This window comes from Pinus tabuliformis, chromosome 7 (assembly GCF_031772625.1).
Source record: "Pinus tabuliformis cultivar Carrire ecotype Pingquan chromosome 7, CPIR1, whole genome shotgun sequence".
NCBI classification, from domain to species: Eukaryota; Viridiplantae; Streptophyta; class Pinopsida; order Pinales; family Pinaceae; genus Pinus; species Pinus tabuliformis.
The window spans coordinates 802,508,019-802,529,483 of NC_142293.1; the positions used below are offsets into that span (position 1 = coordinate 802,508,019).

The 21,465-nt window shown below is 38.9% G+C and overlaps 1 protein-coding gene across 1 annotated transcript in view; it reads left to right on the plus strand.

Moving 5' to 3' along the window:
- Nucleotides 1-5,686: 5,686 nt before the first annotated feature.
- The window catches only part of LOC149249994 (epoxide hydrolase 1-like), a 219,030-nt gene continuing 203,251 nt past the window's right edge, over nt 5,687-21,465 (plus strand). The window contains exons 1-2 of the mRNA XM_089458878.1: nt 5,687-5,850; nt 6,022-6,233. Of these exons, the coding sequence (XP_089315004.1) occupies nt 5,784-5,850; nt 6,022-6,233 (279 nt within the window). The 5' untranslated portion in view covers nt 5,687-5,783. The remainder of the gene's footprint in view (nt 5,851-6,021; nt 6,234-21,465) is intronic.

Genomic DNA, 21,465 nt, shown 5'->3' on the forward strand with positions numbered 1-21,465 from the left:
CTATGCTGTCATTATAAATGGGATCCCCTCCCCTTTTTTTCTTGCAGAAAGAGGTCTTCGTCAAGGTTGCCCCCTATCTCCTCTGTTGTTTATTTTGACAATGAACTCTTTAAGCCTTCATATTAACAAAGCAGTCAGTGAAAACAGATGCAGACCATTGAAGATTTGCAGGAACAACTTCATTTCGCATAACCTTTTTGTTGATGATGTGCTCATCTTCGCAATGTTGTGCAGAGTCACTTGGTCACATCTATATGTCATTTTGAAAAGATTCCAAGATGCTACTGGTCTTCATATTAATAAGTCAAAATCCATCCTGTTCCACAATGATGTCAACATGGAAACAGCTGAATGGGTCTCAACGCTGTTTGGGATAGATATGAAATCCATAAAAAATGGATTTAAATATTTAGGTTTCCATCTCAAAGCAAAGGGATATTCAAAAGCAGACTGGCTATGGATAATTGACAGGTACTACAAAAAGATATCTGCTTGGGAATATAGGAGCCTATCACTGGCAGGAAGGATTATCCTATCGCAAGCAGTTTTAACTCAACTGGCTGTATACTGGGCACATTTATTCTTTCTCCCTGCGAGTATCATCCAGAAAATGAATAAGATTACTGCAAACTTTATTTGGGGTGGCAAATCAGAGCAGAGGAAATACCATCTTGTTAAAATGGATAAGATCTCTAAGCCGAAGAATTCAGGTGGATGGGGACTGTTGGACCTGAGATCGTTTGGGAAGGCGCTACTGTGCAAATCATTATGGAGGGGGATCTATGGAGAGGGCCCCTGGAGCAGCACAATTAAAAAGAAATACATGGGCGGCAAAGACATGGCACATTGGTACAGATTAGGGAGGATTGGCTCCAAGTATGGGTCTGCTATCTGGCTCAGCTTTCGAAAGATTGAACACTATTTTCTGAAGAACTTGATATGGAGCTTCCAATCTGGCAGCAGGATTATCATTGGAATTGACCCTTTTATAAGCGGGCGTGAGAAAATTTCTATTCCTGTAAATCTTCTAAGCTTCTTCCATAGGAAGGGTTTCTTCACCTGGGATAAACTCATTGCATCATGGCAGGGCCCAGTCCCACTGTGGAGAGAGGCTGACAGTTTGGGGATGTGTGACTCTTTAGCAAGACAATGGAACATAATCAGAGACGGCTTGAGAAGCAGTGGCATATATCGTTCTTTACCTGAAGATGTTTTGGTATGGAAAGTGCCAAATGCAAGGTCCCAGGTTTGCGTAAAAGACATTTACATTAACTTGATTGGGTTAAAAATAGCACATGCCGACCCTTCTTTTCCTTCCATTTTCTGGAAAGCCGGATGTCCTCTCAAATTAACTTTCTTTGCGTGGTTGGTGTTCCACAATAAAAATTTGTCTTGGGATAATCTGAAAAAAAAGAAATTGGCATGGGCCGGGCTTTTGTTTAATGTGTGAAGCAGCAGAGGAAAGCAACTTCCATATGTTCTTCCAGTGCCAGAAATCGCGATTACTGTGGTATGAATTGGCTGTCATACTTGGATTCCCTGTTGTGTCTCATGCTTCTATACAGGAAGCTTTCATCTGGTGGAGTGGGCAGCGTGAATCTTGGAGACCAATTATCATCATAGTCCTGTGGTTTGCCTGGAAGTGGAGGAACAATATTATCTTTAGAGCCAGGAAAGAGCCTTTCATGGCTATTTTACAAAATGTTGTATCCTTCTATGAATCGCTTCCGGCTAAGAATCAAAAAAGAAAAAATGTCAATGGGAACAGGCAAGGAGATGTTATCTCTGGGGCCCCAAGGGCTTTCTTTGATGGTGCTGCTCAGCACGATTCCTGTGGGTGCGGGGTTCATATTATCATGGACGAGGACCTTCATTATCTCATCTCATGGAATGGAGGAAAGGGCTCTAACTGTATGGCTGAGGCGATGGCTTTGGCGGGTCTTCTTACTTTTTGCATCTTTTTTGATATTCACTTTGTGTCAATCTATGGAGATTCTAAAATTATGGTTGATCATGTTATGGGAAAATGCTGTATCAGCTGCCCTCACCTAGCGGGCTGGATGGACAGAATTATGTATTTGTGGGGTAAGGTGCAAGGATGTTCCATTCAACACATCTATAGGTCAAAGAATCAACAAGCTGACTGCTTATCTAAGGAAGGATTGCTATCTCAAACAGGTAACTGGTCTATGAAGGTAATATCTGCCGGGGAATCCTTCCCCATACAGGATTTCTCCCTCCCTGGGTTCTAATGCTCTGAAAATTTACTGGTATGTTCTGTTTTTTTGATCATTTTGATATATATCCCTGTATAGGTATGGTGTATAAATCGGTGACCTTTCCATGGCAATCAGTTTTATATTCCAGGAATTTCATGTTGCTGTTCTAGAAGTCCTGTATTTGGCATTTTGTGTTATCAGTCCCATAGCTTCCTAGGATGCATAAGGCATCCAATTTGGTTCTGTTCTAGCTTATGCTACATCTTTCAAAATCTTTTGATGTACTATCTGTTTTATATTGCCTCAATATAATAGAATTATGCTTTTTCGATTTGAAAAAAGATATATGAAGATCCTGCAATTGCATGTGGAGATTCTTAGACATCAGTTTAAGCATCGCGAAGAGAAGTCCAACCATGCCAGGAGACATAGAAATAGGAGAAAAGCATCTTGGTTTGAACCCTAGTTAACCATTTAAAGAAGCCATGGAAGATGCCCTATAGACTCACATGTTTTGAGGGTATCTCATTGGTGTCTACGTCTGTCTCTTCACAACAAGTAAACACAACACAATTCAAATGCAATAATATGTACTTCTTCCCAATCTAATATTCAACCGAACTCAGTGAAAATGACGATCGCTGTTGGGATGACCCACTCAAAAGGATTCGAGTGGGAAATTATCACTGGATGACTGCCATCTGATTGGATTAAAGAGTGGTTTTGCTACAAAGGTGGATGGTAGGCCAAATGAGAAGAGCATGAGCTCATAACAACAATAGTAAGATTACATAGATGTTCTATTCTACATGATGCCATTGTTAGTGTGTTTTGAAAGGGAGCAACAATATTAATTAGTAATAGGTTTTCTATAAATTATTAGAAGTTTAGAAGTTTGTTTGTAAAAATTAAGTGACGATGAATTTCAAATCAGATAAGGAGGTCATTTTATAAAACTGACTCTAGATACATTCTGTATCTAGATGATTTTTCTAGATAACTGACGAGTACAACAATTGGTGCCCATGTATCTTGGTGGATGGGAGCTTGTCCATAGAATGACTAGTAGTTTAGTTAGTGCAAACAGGGGATTGATTGTGTCTGAAGAAACTATTTTAAGAGATCAGGTGGTGTAAAATCTGAGTATGGATTGTTGTCCAGATAGTTTGGCAGTTATGGATCTAGGGAAGGATCCCTCATTTGTTGAAGACGTGGGTGTGGTCTTCTTGTGAGGTTATGCGACAACTTGGGGCATTGTTCAGTAATTGATTTCAGGAGATCTGTGATTTAGGAGTTTGAGAGTGGAACTCAGGAATCCAGTTTGCTGACTACACCTTTACAAGGGTTATGAGACAACTTGATGGAGTTCACTCTATGCAATTTCGAAGATGTTTAAATAAGCTAATGAAGACTTTGCAGACATGAAGATCAAAGACAAGTACTTGTTAAGGGAGGGACTTGGAGATTTAACTCCTACTTGTCTTGTGCATATTGATTGATGTTCTTTATCATTAAATGTAATTGTTGTGTGATTGTTAATTAGTTGGATTTGAGAGATTTAGTCTAACTAATATAGCTCCTACTTTGGTGTTTGGTTGAGATATTTTCTCAACTAGTTGATTGTATGGTTAAGATAAAATTTCTATCTTAAACCAATACTTGTTGTATTTATATGTGATGTTTAATAGAATACAATTAAGTTTTGGTGTGTAGTTGTTTTTTTCAAATATAACCGGGTAATACAATTTCAAATAAGATTGTGATTTCTTTGTGTTTAAAATGCATTTTCGAATTCATAAATAAATTCAACACCCTGAAAACTGTAAAGCACTCAAATTTTATAGATTAAATAACTTAAATTTATGATTCTTAAAAATTTCTACCAAAAAATTTTAAAGATTAAATAACTTAAATTTATAATTCTTAAAAATCTCTACTAAATTTTGAATAAAATTAATATAGAAAAATATTTAACAAAAAAATCATTTCATTTATAAATTAAACTACATATCTTTTTAACCTTAAATTATAATAAACATTAATATATAAATTAAACTGCATATATTTTTAACAATAAATTATAATAAATACAAATATATACTCAGACCATCCAAACACCCTAAAATCTGATACATGTTTTCAATATAAACACACATATTCGATGTAATTAAATGCTACCTATGTAAATAGTTAATGCTTATACCAAAAAAGAATATGCCTGACACTGAACTATAATTAATGCAGATATATCCTAAGGACATCGAAGTTCACATGTTTTCAACCTATTCGATGTAATTAAATGCTACCTATGCTTATACACATAAATAAAGAATATATCTGAACTATAATTAATGCAGATATATCCTAAGGACATCGAAGTTTCTAGCGGCGAACTATAATAAATACAAAGATATCGTAAGTACATCAACTCTGAGAACAATAAAATACATTTCCAACAATGGAGCATAAAATAAAATACATCTAAATAGATGTCAGAGTTCCCATGTACCGATGTACTTAGAAGGTGTACTTAGAAGGTGTATTAATGGATCTATAAAGTTGGAAATAGGCATTGTCAAAAAGTGCATTAATAGATCTATAGAGTTAGAAATAGGTGTTTGGGATGATTCGTAGATCTTTTTTTGATGATAAGTAATAAATTTGTTCAGGTTAATTTTAAATATTTGAAATGAATATTAAAAGTAATAAAATTAGTATTAAGTGAATACATATAAAATTTAAAATAATAAAGTTAGTTATTAAGCTAATAAATTTGAAATTAAAATGAATTAATGAATAATTATATTAAAATTTTTAATAAATTATTTTTATTAAAAAGTCATATTTTGAATTTTATTATTATTTTATATATTTTCTTAAATTAAAATTAATTTTGATTCATTTTTAATTTTGGATTTATAAAGTATTTTAAGATTTAGTTTCCAATTTTGAGTTATTGAAGATTTCACAGTTAATCATATTTTTTTTTTCAGATTTTCCCAATAACAATATAATATGTATGATCTATCCAACATTTTTGATGGTGACTCCATCCATCATCAAGGACCATCCATCATCTAAAGATTCCACAATTAATCGTATTGTAGAGATTTCCCCAATAACAATATCATATGTGTGATCTATCCAAAATTTTTCCACAATTAATTGTATTGTAAAGATATTCCCAATAACAATATCATATGCGTGATCTATCCAAAATTTTTGATAATGACTCCATCCATAATTAAAGACCATCCATCATCTAAAAATTCCACAGTTAATCATATTGTAAAAATTTCTCCAATAACAATATAATATAAGTGATTTACCTAATTTTTTTTTTATGGTGATTCATTCCATCCATCCATCCAAATTATTTTATTTTATTGGCCTGAAATTTAACTAATTCCAAATCGAAATGAAATTACATATTAACCATCAAAATTATCAATGCTAAACTTCGATAATAATTCACACAACAAAATTCTGCGTTTTTCCACTCTGAGCAGAGCCGTGATTTTATAGCATTGAAGGAGGACGCTGCGAAAGAAAGGAGGAAAGGTAATGGAGATAACTCACAGGATCATAGAGACAAATGGCATCAAAATGCACATTGCTGAGCAAGGATCAGGTAAGTATATCATCTAATTCGTTTATTGATATCACATGATCGGATTATTATTATACTGTTTGCAGACATGGTTTGTTCATTGTAGCTCCTCGCATTCTAGGAAGTCCGGAAGACTATGTAGGTCTGTGTCTACGAATTCTGATGCAAATAAACTGTATCCATGGTGAACAGGGCCGGTTGTACTGCTGATACATGGCTTCCCCGAGTTGTGGTATTCGTGGCGCCATCAGATTCCTGTGCTTGCAGAGGCAGGATACCATGCTGTGGCCCCAGACATCCGAGGGTATGGAGGCACAGATGCCCCTCTTGGTGCGCAAAATTACACTGTTTTTCATATTGTTGGGGACTTGATTGGCCTGCTTGATGGCCTTGGCGTCGAAAAAGTATGTCTCGCACGATCACTAAAATTTCAAGCATCTGTTAGTTTGCATTATGATGGACGAAAATTGTAGGTTACATGATTCTTTGTTTCTGCACAAGATGCTTCAGATTAAATAACCATGTGTTGCACTTGGCTTCAACCACATGGCACACCTTGCTTGCATGGTTGATATGTTCATGAGAGGCAAAATATGACTTGGAGGGATTTGAATCTGGTGAGGGTATTAAACACTTGCACTCTACCATCAAACCAAGACCTCATTGACTGGTTACATAAAATTTAGATTATTCGATTTCGTTTACTGTCTTATGACTTTCTCCAAAGACTGTCGTGGGCAAAAAGTACTCAAGTACCATTTGAAAAGCGGTTAGCTTTGGGAGATGGCCTAGGCCGCTGTAAAACTCTTTGTCAATCAAGACCTCATTTAATGGTTATATAAAATTTAGATGCTTCGATTTTGTTTATTGTGTTGTGACTTTCTCCAAAGACAAACGTGCGAGGAAAACGTAGTCAAAGTACCATTTGAAAAGCTGGTAGCTTCGAGAGGTGGCCTATGCCTCTGTAAAACTCTTTGCATTTGCATTCTTATTAGCATCCAAGAACGATTATGTGTGTGTGATGTTCGAATTCCCTAAACAGCCAAGGTAACAGTGTTACTAGCTGAAGTAACCCAACACACAAGACAAGCAATTTCGTCCGAAAATCACAAGTAACAAGATTTAAGTGTTTGAAACAATACAAGTAGGAAAGCAAACTCTTGTTGTATCCATATTCATGTCTAAACCATGTATAAAAATATGATCTGGGGCTATCTACTTTAAAGTCTTACTCTACATTCACTTGCAACCCACATTGTCTAGTTTGCTGTGCATGGACTTATTGAACCTCTGATTGAAGGTCGAATTTACAAACATCATATCTTGCTCACATTTATTCCCCAAAGGTACCACTTGGTTTATTCAATGAGCCGAGTCCTATATTATGAACGAGGTAGAAATACATAATTCTTAATATTTTCACCTGAGAAATATCCTCTTTTAAAAGAAAAACAAGGATAATACCAAAGTATCAGAAGTCGCACTCCATATTTTGAAAATAACGATGATGAGATTCTATCATGGCAGCCATTTGACATAGATTTTGATTAGTACGTAAGTCACACTGTGCAAAACCTTTTACAATTTAGCAAATACTATGCCATAAAAAATTACCAGAATCGCCTACGTAGGGTGCTGATCCCATACAACATGTGGATGCGAACCGTGGAAGCTGGGATTTGTTTCAGAATATCCAGGTTTTGAGGGTTTTTTTTGTTGGAACTGTTTTCAGAATACTGAAACAGTTCCAACTTCCAACACATCAGGATCCATTTCCTGTAACTGGAAACATATCCCAAATATCAGGAACCATTACCAGTCTAGGATATAATCTCACTTGTAAATGAAAAAAGCAGAAGAAGAAACTAATGATGCAGGAGAAAACGGTGGGAAAGAGCTTTTTCCCTGTGACGTAAAAAGCAGGATTATGAGAGAGAATCAGATATCCCTTCCATTCTGTGCTCCTTAAGCAAAATGTACTGCAAGCTGGCCATTGACTGCGGTGTTTGACAGCTTATCAACTCTCCTATCATGTTTTCTGTGTACACGTTGAAAGGTGATTTCATGAAACTTCCCAGCTGCGTCTATGATTTGATACAGAGTTGGTGTTGTTCCCAAGATGAAGTTTTGGTGTTTGAATGTGCCCTTGACCCGGTCTATGACCAGATTTTAGTTTCCAAAGATTTATCATTTGAAGCTCCCCACCATTAGCTTTTGGGTTGCTTTGAAAGTGGTTGCCATGCTAGGTGCACCTTCATGTGATGAGGCATACATGGTGAAACCCTATCCCTGTAGTTGTATCTTAGAGACTTATATCTTTTGTTTGATGACATCTGGAGAGCTTCCTAAATGTTGTTGCATGACATTAGACGTGGTGCTAGATGTAGTATACTCCATGATGTGGTGATTATCTTATTTGGCATCAATATCTTCTACATGGTGCATGTGCTGAGGAGGATGGTTGCTTGTATGGGTGTTAGATCTACTTTGGAAGAGAAGAGCTTGGTACTAGGGGAGTGGCTGTTTAGCCCTAGGAGCATTGGGACTGCTTGGCTTGCCTTAGGAGGATAAGCAGCTTGGCTTGAGAGTTTGAGGGCGCATTACTTGGGGTTGTATGTGGACATGGGACACATAAGTGGATGAGTATTGGAACATTAAATGCTTGTCTTGGAATGCAAGGAGCCTTGTGATGAGCAGTGCTTGACGTTTGGAGTCCATGCTTGGCGAGTGCATCACTTGAGGAGTCTTGTCTTGACATGTGCACACCTTGGAGAGAGAGCGCTTTGCTTGGAGACCTTAGCTTGAGGATTATATTAGGTTGGTTGTGGAGTTAGTCCATTTTACTATGATTGGCATCTGTCACCTATTCTATATGAATGGAGGAGAGAGTCTTTAGTTGTAATCATGTAGAAGCATGCGAGTGTTCATTAGACCATTTGTATCTTGAAGATGAACTTGTTTTGAGTCTTTGTACTTGTCTTTTTGCAAGGGAGGGAGGTGCTTAGGTTTGTGAGAGCCAACTTGTAGAGGAGACTTGAACTTTTAGGGCTTCATTTCTTGTGTTTGAAGGACATAGGGTTTATGGCAAATGACCCTAAAGGAGACTTGGAGCGCTTTGCTTGGAGAGATTGTGTGAGGCAAGCTTGGTGTTAGGTCAAGGGTGGACTTGATGGTGTCAATGCTAGCTTGTTGTTGATAGATAGCTTTGTGGGATGTTTTCTACTCCTTTTTCAGTACTGGTCAGGGTTTTCTATTGATGGTCGATGTCTTAGCTATGGTTTGGAGGCATTGGGGGGTCCTAGCTTGTGATAAGCTTGAAGGAATGTCTTTTACCAGCATGTGATAAATTATTGATAAGTACCTGTAGCTTCATTCTTATGTATATGTGAAGTGTACTTTTCTGTTCAAATTCTGTAGTATTTGCAGATCTGATTTTCAGCTTATATTCTTATGGTGAATGAGTAGTTTTTGTGGCTGTTTGGTATGCTGATTTATCATAAAGAGTTAACAGTTTTGTTGAGTGATTTGACAAGTATATAGAAGCTAAGGGGGCAGCTTTGTGGCTGTAGCAAATCTGCTGTTTATAAGTTATCTTAGATCTGTTATATGTTAGGGATTGTGCCTGAAGGGATGGAAACATTGTTTAGACAGAAGTGAAATGTATACTGTAGTAAGTTATATTTTAGATTCATCGCTAAAGATGAAAGTTCACAAGAAATAGATTTGAGGAGCCTAAAGAATGAGGTGAAATTTCTGAATTTGCATCAAGCAACATTTTCTTCAAATTTCTACACCATTTTCCTTCTCTATAGTCAGTTTTAATAGGAGTTTCAGAGCATGGAGTTTTTCCCAATTGTTACTGCCCACTTCCAAGCAATGTTGACAACACTAGAATGGGCAAAAAATAGCGAAAAATCAGCAAACATAAAAAATTACTAATATATATATATAAACATATAAAGCAACAATAACATCAGATAAACACATTGGCACATAAATATGGAGAAAGCACTGCTATATATATGTTGTGGATGCCAAATAAAAAATGATCCATCATTGTCAATATTGAATCCTCAAGTCTGATAGTTGTCCAATCAAGCACTCAAAAATAGAGAACCAATACAAAATGACATAACATATATAAATGTATCTCATCATAATAAGGTAGATGTACAATGACAACAAAAACAAAATTAGCAGCTAGCTAATGCCCTCTATGAAAATCCTATTGCAGTTACTGGTTATTATCTTCTATCTTTGCAGATTATTTGTCTTCTGGAAAATTAATTCGTGATAAATACTAAAAATAACACAACTGCAATTTCACAAATAAATAATCACAGAAACTGAGAAAATATAACACACAAAATTTGACACTGGTACTTTTGGACAAATTGTCCTTGGAAAAGCCCCGAAGGGAAAACCAATTTTTCAAATGAGGGATTTTATTATTTCTTCAGCAAATCTGTAATTGAAATTTACATCATGTTGGAAATTTGACTAAACTTAAGAGGGTGGGGGTGAATCAATTTAGTGCATTCATGGACATCAAATTTATGTTTACTTTTCCTTTAAATATTTATCTAAACTTATTAACAGACAACTTACAAGCAATACATCACATGAACAACAAAATTAACACGTAACCAGCATTTAACATGTAAATCACAACATAAAAATTAGTACATGTGGACACTGGATATAAGTAGAAACCAATAGAGGGAGAAAATGTAACGTTCCTGAGAAATTAATTGTCCAAGTGATGAAATAGCCTATCGATCCCCATAGGCTATAGTCCTCCATAAAAGGGGAAAACCCTAAAATACCCAATGTCTAGGCGAGTTTTGGGGCAGCTGGGTGAAGAAACCCAAAATTGGGGCTTGGAGTAAAGTTTACTTGTTCAAATTGGCAACTAGGGACAAAGTTCATGTGGGTCATTTTATTTATGGCAGCTGATATTTTTCCTGGATTCCTCTCTCTGAGAGGTGTAGGATTGATCTAAAGATCATCCGATTTCGTCATGCATTTATGGAGATACGAATTTATTTGTATTATTTGACAAATTGTCAAGGTTGGCCAACAGCAAATTACCCCCAGCTCAACCTCAACGTTGCATTATAAATAGAGGAGACCTCAAGTCATTTGGGACACACTCACATCTCTCATGATCTCTCTCCACTCATTTGGGTTTGGTGGCAAGAGAGTTTAAGAGGGAGATCTACCCGTAGTCTTGAAGGAGCTCTAGCCAGAGTCAAAGGCAGCCCTAACCGCAGTCAAAAGAAGGCTTAGCCATAGCAAGAGAGAGGCCTAAGATGCAGTCTAGAGAGAGGACTAAGACGTAGTCATCTAAGGTCACCTAGCCATAGGTGAAGGAGAGACTTAGCCGCAGGTGAAGGAGAGTCCTAGCAGCATTAAGGAAGAGATCAAGTCGCAGATTTAAGGAGATCTAGCCACAGTCTAAGGAGGCTTAATCCGCAGCAAGGAAGAGGCTCAATACACAACCCATGAAGGCCCTAAATGAAGGCCCTAATCCGCAACATAATAAGGCCTAGAGCCGCACTATGTGGAGCCCTAATACATAGCTATGGAGTGACCCTAAGCCGCAACAAGAGGAGGAGTCCTAGCCGCAACAAAAGGAGCCCTAACGCAGCTAGGATAATCCTGTTGACAACGTGAAAGAGGCATGGGTTAAGGGATTGTTTGAGCATCCTTTTTGTGACTGTGTGAGGCTGTTTTCTTCTTCTAGGAGGAACGAGTTAGAGGAGCTAAGGTACAAATTGATTGGGGTATCATTGGAGGGACAAGGAATAATGTTTATGCTGCCTGGAAGCTACAGGAAGACTGTGTGTTAGGTCGCAAGCCATAACACCACTGTCAAGGATTGTGTATGGGTGCTTGAGGGCTTATATATGCCCAGATCAACAACATAACTTAGGAGTTATCTTGTGAGTTAATACCACAGAGATTAAAGATTGTTTTGATGACTAGTGGAGGACTGTTACAGTAGTGTTTGGTGCCCTAACTAGTCCTCATGATGACAACAACAAAACTATTGTTGACTAAGTGAAGCATGAGGACTGAAGGTTGATGCCCTAACTTTTGAAGCAGTGACAACTAGTGCAGCAAGAAGACAACAATGTTTTGGGAGATGTATTGGGTCAAGGTTTGACCTTTTTTGGCTTAGTTTAATGTACATCCTGGTCAATGATCTTCATAGGAAGATTCTGTACTGTTTGACCAACATTGACTTCTTTGGTCAAGACTTTACTACTGTTGTCATAAAATATCAGTTTTGTATATTTGTACTATCTCTCTCTGTTGAACTATTGAAGAATATAAGAAGAATTGATCAAGGGTTCCCCACGTTGGGGTTTGTCTGTGGTTGGTGCCACATCTTGTGTCCTCTTGTCTTGGCTTGTCTTCTACTGTTTATGTTTATGTTCTATCTGCATTTTACTATGATGTTGATGTGATTGCTAATTTGGAAATTGATATTGGGCTAATAACAAAAATTGAAGTAAATTGCTCTTAAGCATAGAACATACCAAAATTTAACATGGAATTAGAGCTAAGGTGAAGAAAAAGGCCAAGCAAGAGTGAAAGAGCAATCACCGAAGACAGTTGGAAAGGACAAAAGGCTCAATGGGTTCCTCATCCCACTTCCTGTCTGACTATCACGGATGGAAGATGTCTCTTGATCTGACATTGGAAGAACAAGAAGTGTTGGATTATGTGAAGGGTAAAATCCTTGAGCCTCCATCAAATGCATTGGCTGCTACAAAGAACAAGTACACCAAGGGTGAAGTCAAAGCGAAGAAGATTATTAGAGGTTCCATTGACAAGCATCTAGTGGCTTACATCTCTGATCTAAACACCTCCAAGAAGATCTACAACAGATTCGTAAGCATGTTCAAGGTTAGTCATGCAAATCAAATTTTGTTCCTAAAAAATAAGTTGAAGGATATTAAGAAGGGCAAGGACAAGGATATTCAATCCTACTTCTTAAGGATCACTGAGATCAAGAATGATCTTCTATCGATTGGAGAAATCATATCTGACAGGGAACTTACTATCACTGCCCTTGGAGGGCTCCCACCTGAGTGGTATATATTTAGAACCACTATACTCAATAATGATCGAATTCCGGGATTTGAAGAATTGATGTCAAGATGCATCTAGAAAGAAACAAGAATGGTGGAGCAAGAAATGCCTTCTAACAGAGGCAACCCCACTGCTTTCTCCGGTCATGCCAAAAGGAGAAATAATGCAGGGTCTAAAGGTCATTTCCATGGAAAGCCTGGATCTAAGGGAGGAAGAAAAGGCAAATGCTTTGCTTGCAATAAGTTTGGCCACTATGTAAGGGAGTGTCCAAATAGAAGGGACACATCACATGATGATGATCACAATCATTCCAGGGGCAATTTCAACAACAACGATCAAAGGAATGACAAGTACAATGGAAAAGAAAAAAAAGGAATGCGAGACATCAAGGAAATGGTCGACCCTCCAAGAAAGCAAGGTACTCCAGGTATGAAGAATCAAATGTTGTTAACAATAAGCAAAAGGAGTATTATCTTATATCGACCCTCTCCACTACCTCTCCTCCGGACACTTTGGGGAATTGGCTTATTGATACAAGGCACTTCACTGGATACAAGGAAGCTCTCTCTAATCTGATAGAGAAGGAAACAAACTTGGAGATTATTCTTGGAGACAATGCCACCTATCTCATAAAGGGTGTAGGGAATGTTACCCTTCAATTGATACAGGGTAACACAATTCATTTACAAGAAGTTCTATATGTACTTGATCTCAAGAAGAACATGGTGTCTATTTTGGCAATGGAAGACAAAAGTTACAAGGTGGCATTCATCGATGGAAAAGTGCGTGTTTGGAAAAGAAATTTTAAAGATGATTTTACACTTGGGTTCAGGGTTGGCACTTTGTATCAAGTTGCAGGAAGTCCATTGGGGGCCATGTCTTGTGGCACATCTCTACAATCTGAACTATGGCATTGGAGGCTTGCCCATCTTTATTACAAGGCCCTACCCGATATGAGTCAGATGGTGTCAGGGATGCCCGAGTTCAAAGAAGAGCATGAAGGTATATGTCTGGGATGTACCGAGGGAGAGCTTACAAGGGGACCATTCCCCTCAAGTAATAGCAGGACCAGAAATGTGGATCAACCCAAGGGGTTTGAGATTCATGACTAGGAATCTCATATATGCAGGTTGAAGAAAGCTCTCTATGGTTTGAAGCAAGCACCCCTGGCTTGGTATGAGAGGATCGACAACTATTTGATGAAGCTGAGATTCACTAGGAGTGAAGCTGATTCAAACCCTTGCTTTAAGGTTGTGGATGATAGACCTCTCATACTGGTACCTTATGAGGATGACCTCTTTCTGATAGGTGCAGACCCTCTCATTTACAAGCATAAGAGGTAGTTGGATTCCGAATTTGGAATGGTGAACTCCAAGCCTGTGACTACCCCGATGGAGCTTAACTTTAAGAAGTTATGCGGTAGTGCTGCCGGATCTGAATTGGGAAATGCCTCTGAGTTTCGTCAACTCATAGTAACATTGATGTTCTTGGTGAACTCTCGTCCGAATATATGTTTTGCAGTTAGCATGTTGAGCCTATGTTGCCAGGAAACGTGGGTGCGGGGACGGGGACGGGGACGGCATTTTTGGAAACAGGGTGCGTGGGTTCGTCGGGTAATATAATAATATTAAATTTTAATAATTATATTTTATAAATTATAAATTTATAATTAATAATATATATGAAATTTGAATTTGTATATTTTTTCAACTTTAAACAAGAAAAGTTTAATGATAATCATTTAAACATGCACATCATTGAACATTCAACATTGACATTGAAATTTCAAAATTTATCACCAAAAAACTGTTCTTTTGAATCTTTTCCGTGTAACCATGACACTATGACAGCTATGTGAGAGAGCTCAAGGCTACTACTAAAACTGAAAATTCAAAATACATACTAGGATAAATGCTAGACTCAGCGATTTTGGTGAAACTTGGGACAGATTTTGTCACACACAGGCTTTAAAATAACTATGCAGCTTAGGTTCATTTGCAAGGATGCCTATCAATGAATCAGGCTGTGGTTGTACAGACCCTTCCTCCTACACAGCCAAGGAGTGTTAGCATTTCTGCCTCCTGCTCTAATTTCAAGACAGCTTCTCTCCTTATTGAAATTGCTCATTTTGGCTGGAGCTTGAGCTTGTAACTTTGCTTTGAATGTTTAGTCTCTCCCATATAAAAACACAATTTTTTCATAGGAGATTCTTCTCAACCTGATAGTGGTCTAGAATTTTCTTGATGTCTAATCATCCACCTGCCCCATGCATGGTGTGCTCTGTGGTAAAGCAATCCCAAAAACAGTGGCAGCCTTACCCTTCCACAAAACACGCTTATCAGTCTTTGTTTCCCAATAAAATGCACAGTAGCCATCTGATGGCTTGAGGGATAGTTTGTCTTTGAGTGCGAAGCTCTGCCTGAATATTAATTATCTAAACATAAAACATCTTCGCAGTTTTTAGAGATTACTTGGTGTACAAGTCTGTAGAGACCATATATGATTTAGGCATATTTTCCTAGTTTTAATCTTAACATGATGTTATCAGAATGCTGTGAGAAATTGGCAGATTTTGATACTTAATTTAGCCATTGTCCAAAATAGCCCTTCGCCATTTAACAGCATCAGTTGATTACAGCTTATGGCTGGTCTCAATCCTACTTTCTATTTGACCGAAAATGTCTGAACCTATATGTGTGCATTTACAGTTTATAATTTGATGGTTATTTGACTCGGGAATGAATTTTTCATTCCAAATTGATTTACAAGAATTCTTAAAAAACAAGACTTGTAAAAAACTTAAAAAACCGGGTGCGGGTACCCGTGCAACACAGGTTTTGATGGTAAGGACCGTGGAAGAATGTTTCATTCCAAATTGATTTACAAGAATTGATTTAGGGTTTTTTAGGTTTTGTTATAAGTTTTACCTTTGTTATAAGTTATTTTTTAAATTTCAATAATAAAAAAATTATTTGAAAATTAAATTTTTAATATAGTTTTTTTATGAAGAACCCAAAGAACCCAACCCGAAGAACCCGAAGAACCCAAGCACCCGAAGAACCCAAGAACCCAAGAACCTGTTAAAGGAAAAGAACCCAAATTTTTTTTTGAAGAACCCGGTTCTTCACCCGGTTCTTCTGGGTTCATCTGGGAAGAACCCGTACCCGAATCCGGTACTTGGGTGCGGGAACCTGAGACGGGTTCGAGAACCCCACCCCCGGGTGCGGGTACCCATGCAACACAGTGTTGAGCCAATATATGGTTAAGCCTCATCACACACATTGGATTGGTGCCAAGAATCATCTGAGATATCCTCGGGGCACAATCACTCATGGACTGAGATACACTGCCAGAAATGTGAGGCTACATGGTTATTTTGATGCTAATTGAGTAGGCAGTGTTGTCGATAACAAGAGCACTTCTGAATGTTGTTTCTTTCTGGGTTCTGCTTCGATATCCTGGATGAGCAGGAAGTAGAAGTTGGTTGCTTTGAGCACTGTTGAGGCCAAATACATAGATGCGAGTATGGCCTCCTGTGAAGCTGTCTGGTTGAGGAAACTCTTCAGTGAGCTGTTTGGACATGTGCTGGATACCATCGTGATCCTCTTCGACAACCAGAGTGGGATCTGATTATAAGAGAATCCTGTATTTCATGATTGTTCCCATCACATAGACATCAGGTACCACTTTATCTGGGATATGGTACAACGAGGAGAAATAAGGCTCCATCACATTAGACTGATGAGCAGGTCGTCGATATTCTGACGAAGCCCCTGGGAAAGGTCAAATTCTTGACTTTCCGAGAACGACTAGGAGTCGTGGAGAGACCCTCTCTTGAGGGTCTTGTATGAGATGGACTTTGAGCTCTAGGAGCTCCGAGGGGCTTGGGGTACTTCTTGGAGCGATGAGAAACCATAGGGTGAGTGGTTCAACCTTCCCCTAGTGGTTTGCTATGTAGGCAGGATGAGTCGTTCATCTTTCTCCCGCTGAGACACAATCATAGGGTGAGTGGTCCAGCCTCCCTCTAGTGATTTGTTGTGTATAGGGTGAGTGGTTTAGCCTTCCCCTAGGATACACCATGGCGACATGTAGGCAGGATGAGTGGTTCATCCTTCTCCTGCTGAGACATCCTACCCATGCAGTCTGGGACTCATGGGAAGTACCTCTCATTTGGCCAATGAGTAGGGAAATGAGGATAGGGACCATAGTACTACTGATGGACGCATCGTGTATTACTGTACTCCCTATGCTAGGATGATATTGATCTGGGATCAATTGGAACTGACTTCGGGTCAGTAAGAGTGGTATGAGACACTTTCTTTATTTGGAACTGATTTCAGATCAATAACAGTGGTATGAGACACTCTTTATATGGGACTGATTTCGGGTCAGTAAGAGTGGTATGAGACACTCTCTTTATTTGGAACTGATTTCGGATCAATAAGAGTGGTATGAGACACTCTCTTTATATGGGACTGACTTCGGGTCAGTAGAGAATGGTATGATACATTCTCGATCACTTCTTCTTCTTCATAGTTCAGCAGAGCAGTGCAGGGCACTGCATTGATGGCAGAGATAGTACCAACTGACAGATGGATTAGCAGATGGAGTTCTCCCTAGTTGAGAGGGAGTGTTAAAATTGGCAACCAGGGCCAAACTCCTGGATTCCTCTCTCCGAGAGGTGTAGGGTTGATCTAAATATCATCAGATCTCATCATGTATTTATGGAGATATGAATTTATTTGTATTATTTGACAAATTGTCAAGATCGGCCAGCAAGCAAATTACCGCCATCTCAACCTCAATGTTGCATTATAAATAGAGGAGACCTCAAGTCATTTGAGACACACACATCTCTTATGATCTCTCTCCACTCGTTTGGGTTTGGTGGCAAGAGAGGTCAAGAGGAAGATCTAGCCGCAGTCTTGAAGGAGCTTTAGCCACAGTCAAATGCAACCCTAACCGCAGTCAAAAGAAGGCTTAACCACAGCGAGAGAGAGGCCTAAGATGCAATCTAGAGAGAGGCCTAAGACGCAATCTAGAGAGAGGCCTAAGACGCAGTCATCTAAGGTCACATAGCAGCGGCCCTAGCCGCAGGTGAAGGAGAGAGTTAGCCGCAGTTTAAGGAGAGCCCTAACAGCGTTAAGGAAGAGATCAAGCTGCAGATTTAAGGGAGATCTAGCCGCAGTCTAAGGAGGTTTAATCCGCAGCAAGGAAGAGGCTCAATACGAATTCCATGAAGGCTCTAAATGAAGGTCCTAATCCTCAGCATAAAAAGGCCCAAAGCAACAGTCTTTGGAGTCCTAATACATAGCTAGGGAGTGACCCTAAGCCGCAACAAGAGGAGGAGTCCTGGCCGTAGCAAAAGGAGCCCTTACACACCTAGGATAATCCTGTTGATGACGTGAAAGAGGCATGGGTTAAGGGACTGTTTGAGCATCCTTTTTGTGACTGCATGAGGCTGTTTTCTTCTTCTAGGAGGGTCGAGTTAGAGGAGCTAAGGTATAGATCGGTTGGGGTATCATTGGAGGGACAAGGAATAATGTTTATGCTGCTTGGAAGCTACATGTAGACTATGTGTTAGGCCGCAAGCATAACACCACAGTCAAGGATTGTGTATGGGTGCTTGAGGGCTTATATATGCCCAGATCAACATCATAACTTAGAGTTATCTTGTGAGTTAGTACCGCAGAGATTAAAGGCTGTTTTGATGACTGTTACAGTAGTGTTTGGTGCCCTAACTAGTCCTCATGATGACAACAACAAAACTATTGTTGACTATGTGAAGGATGAGGATCGAAGGTTGATGCCCTAACTTCTGAGGCAGTGACAACTAGTGCAGCAAGAAGAAAACAACGTTTTGGGAGATGTATTGGGTCAAGGTTTGACCATGTTTGGTTCAGTTTAATGTACATCTTGGTGAATGATCTTCAGAGAAGATTCTGTCCTATTTGACTAGCATTGACTTCTCTGGTCAAGACTTTACTACTGCTATCATAAAATATATAGTTTTGTATATTTGTACTATCTCTCTCTCTGCTGAACTATTGAAGAATATAAGAAGAATTGATGAAGGGTTTCCCCAGATTGGGGTTTGTCCGTGGCTGGGGCCACATCTTGTGTCCTCTTGTCTTGGCTTGTCTTCTACTGTTTATGTTTATGTTCTATCTGCATTTTACTATCATGTTGATGTGATTGCTAATTTGGAAATTGATATTGGGCTAATGAAAAAAATTGAAGTAAATTGCTCTTAAGCATAGAACATACCAAAATTTAACATTACTCAATCCTTTAAGAAGAAGAGACCCCTTTAGGAAATCTATAAATAAAAGAAGGATGAATTCATTTTGGGCATCATTGTGGATAAAATTATTTGTTTCTTGAGCATTAGCTATGAGGGTTTTAAGACCCCTTTTCTCTCTTGTAATTTCGATGGTGAAAGATTCCATCCTAGTTGGCCTCATCCTATTTCTTCTCTCTGTTTTGGCAAAGAGTCCTATCCGAGGCAACAAGTTCTTTTAGTGTTTGGTATTGGGCACAAAGACATCATTAGGAAGGAAATGAAGTTTATTTTTCCATGGAAATTGTTCTGATACAACAAGAAACCCCGTTCTCTGGAGTGAACATGTTAAATCGAAATCTAGCTCTGGCCAACAACAAGAAAAGTTATCCACAATCCTCTGTGGCACTCTCATGAATATTCTAGGCAATGCTAGGGTTTGGGACCTGGGAAAAAACTGAGATCTATGGCTTAAACTCATACTTGAAGGCAAATTCCTAACCGAAGATCTATTGCTTGGAGTCTGGTCTTGTGGAGGGGTCATTGACTATTTGGCATTAAGTTCGCAATTTGAGATCAGGAAGACATAATTTGGACAAATCATCTCTTTTTTATGAATTCGGGAGCCCCACTATGGCAAACTAACACTTTGCGCCAATCTTGAGGTGACTGCGAGATTTCCTTTTGAGGCCGAAACCTCCTATGAAGCTCAAAAGGTTAAGATTCGATGTTGTCAGTAGCTCCAAGGCCCACACAGAGGGCCAACGGGGTATGCAAAGTATTAATTAGGGTAGTTGTTACTGTAATATTCCTACTTAAGAAATTCAGTGATAAATAAAGCAAAAATACACATACAACACAAAATCCAACATGCAGCAAGTGACCCACTAATTTAGCCATGAAACGTAGAACTAAGCCATTTTATTATATATATACAAGTGGAAAGTACAAATCTGAATGGAGTTTGTGCAGCTGAGCTTGCTAAAGCAAGTTTGACAACCCAGGTGAGAAAGCGTGTTGCCCAATTGCTAGGAAGTACTTCCCCTTCTATTTCTGTGCTAGCCTTGGAAATATTGCAATTGCTTGTTGGAAGGAATGGACCCTCTAGAGTGCTCCAAAAATTCTAAGAAATTAACCACAGGTGCTACTCGACTAGCTCAACAAAATCCAGAAATGTCTCACGAACCCAAGTGGTGGAAATGACCCCGAAATAAACTGCACCCTTCTCTATCAATTTCTACTGCTGGTTGCTGAATGGAACTAGGAATTCTGCCCTCATAAGTGCTTATAAAATTTTGCAAAATTAACCCTAGCCTCCTTTCACCAAACCCACAAAAACCCAGAAAGGGTTGGGCCTAATTCCAACCTCTGAAATTACCCCCAATTTGTGGCTTGCTCCTCTGACAGCTGGGTAATTCGACCCTCCAAGAAATACTGCTACTTGCTGCCTTCAAAATGTTGAGTATTCTCCCCCAATATCCTCTTTATGTCCCCAAGCCAACTCATCCCCAAAATCACTGATCAAACCTCCACAATGAGTGGCCTTCACCAATGACTGCGCAGGCCCCAAATCAGTCACCTTTGCGCTAACCCAAAAGAGAAGAATTTGGCCAGTAAAGTAGCCCCTCAAACCACCGGACAAACCTCTGCAAAAACGCTGCTGAACCCTGAGGGAATGCGCTCCTAAATTCTTGAGAATGTTGCTGCTTTATAGCTCGTTCTCCTCAAGAAAGTGTGGCATCTCTCTACACCCAAGCTGCTCCAGAATGCCACAAATTAACCTGTAGAATTACCTCGTGGACGATTCCACAATAAGAAAAAGGCTCCTCTAGGGTGGCACTCGAAGTCCACTGAAGTAGTTGAGATTTCCCCTCAGAAAGCTCGTGTACTGAACAACACAAAGTTGACTTGGTTCAACAACTCAAGCAAACAATAGTATAATTTTTCAAATTGATAAAAGCCCCCAATGATGGCCCGTCCTCTTCTATTTATGCTGCTGTCCTCTTCCTTTCTTCGTGGGCCCCATTCTCCACTAGTACACCTTCCTTCTCCTTCCTTCTTTCTCCACAAGTGCGTTTTCCTAAGGGAGTGCGTATTCCTTTTGTGTGTGGCCCCCACAACCCACTAAGAATTTGATTTTTTCCATCTCCTAAGTCAAAATACCCAAAATTGTTGCTAATTCCAAATTTGTCAAAAAGTGTAATATTTCCTAAGTGGCTTAGGAAAATTGGGGATATTACAGTGCTCCCTGCCAA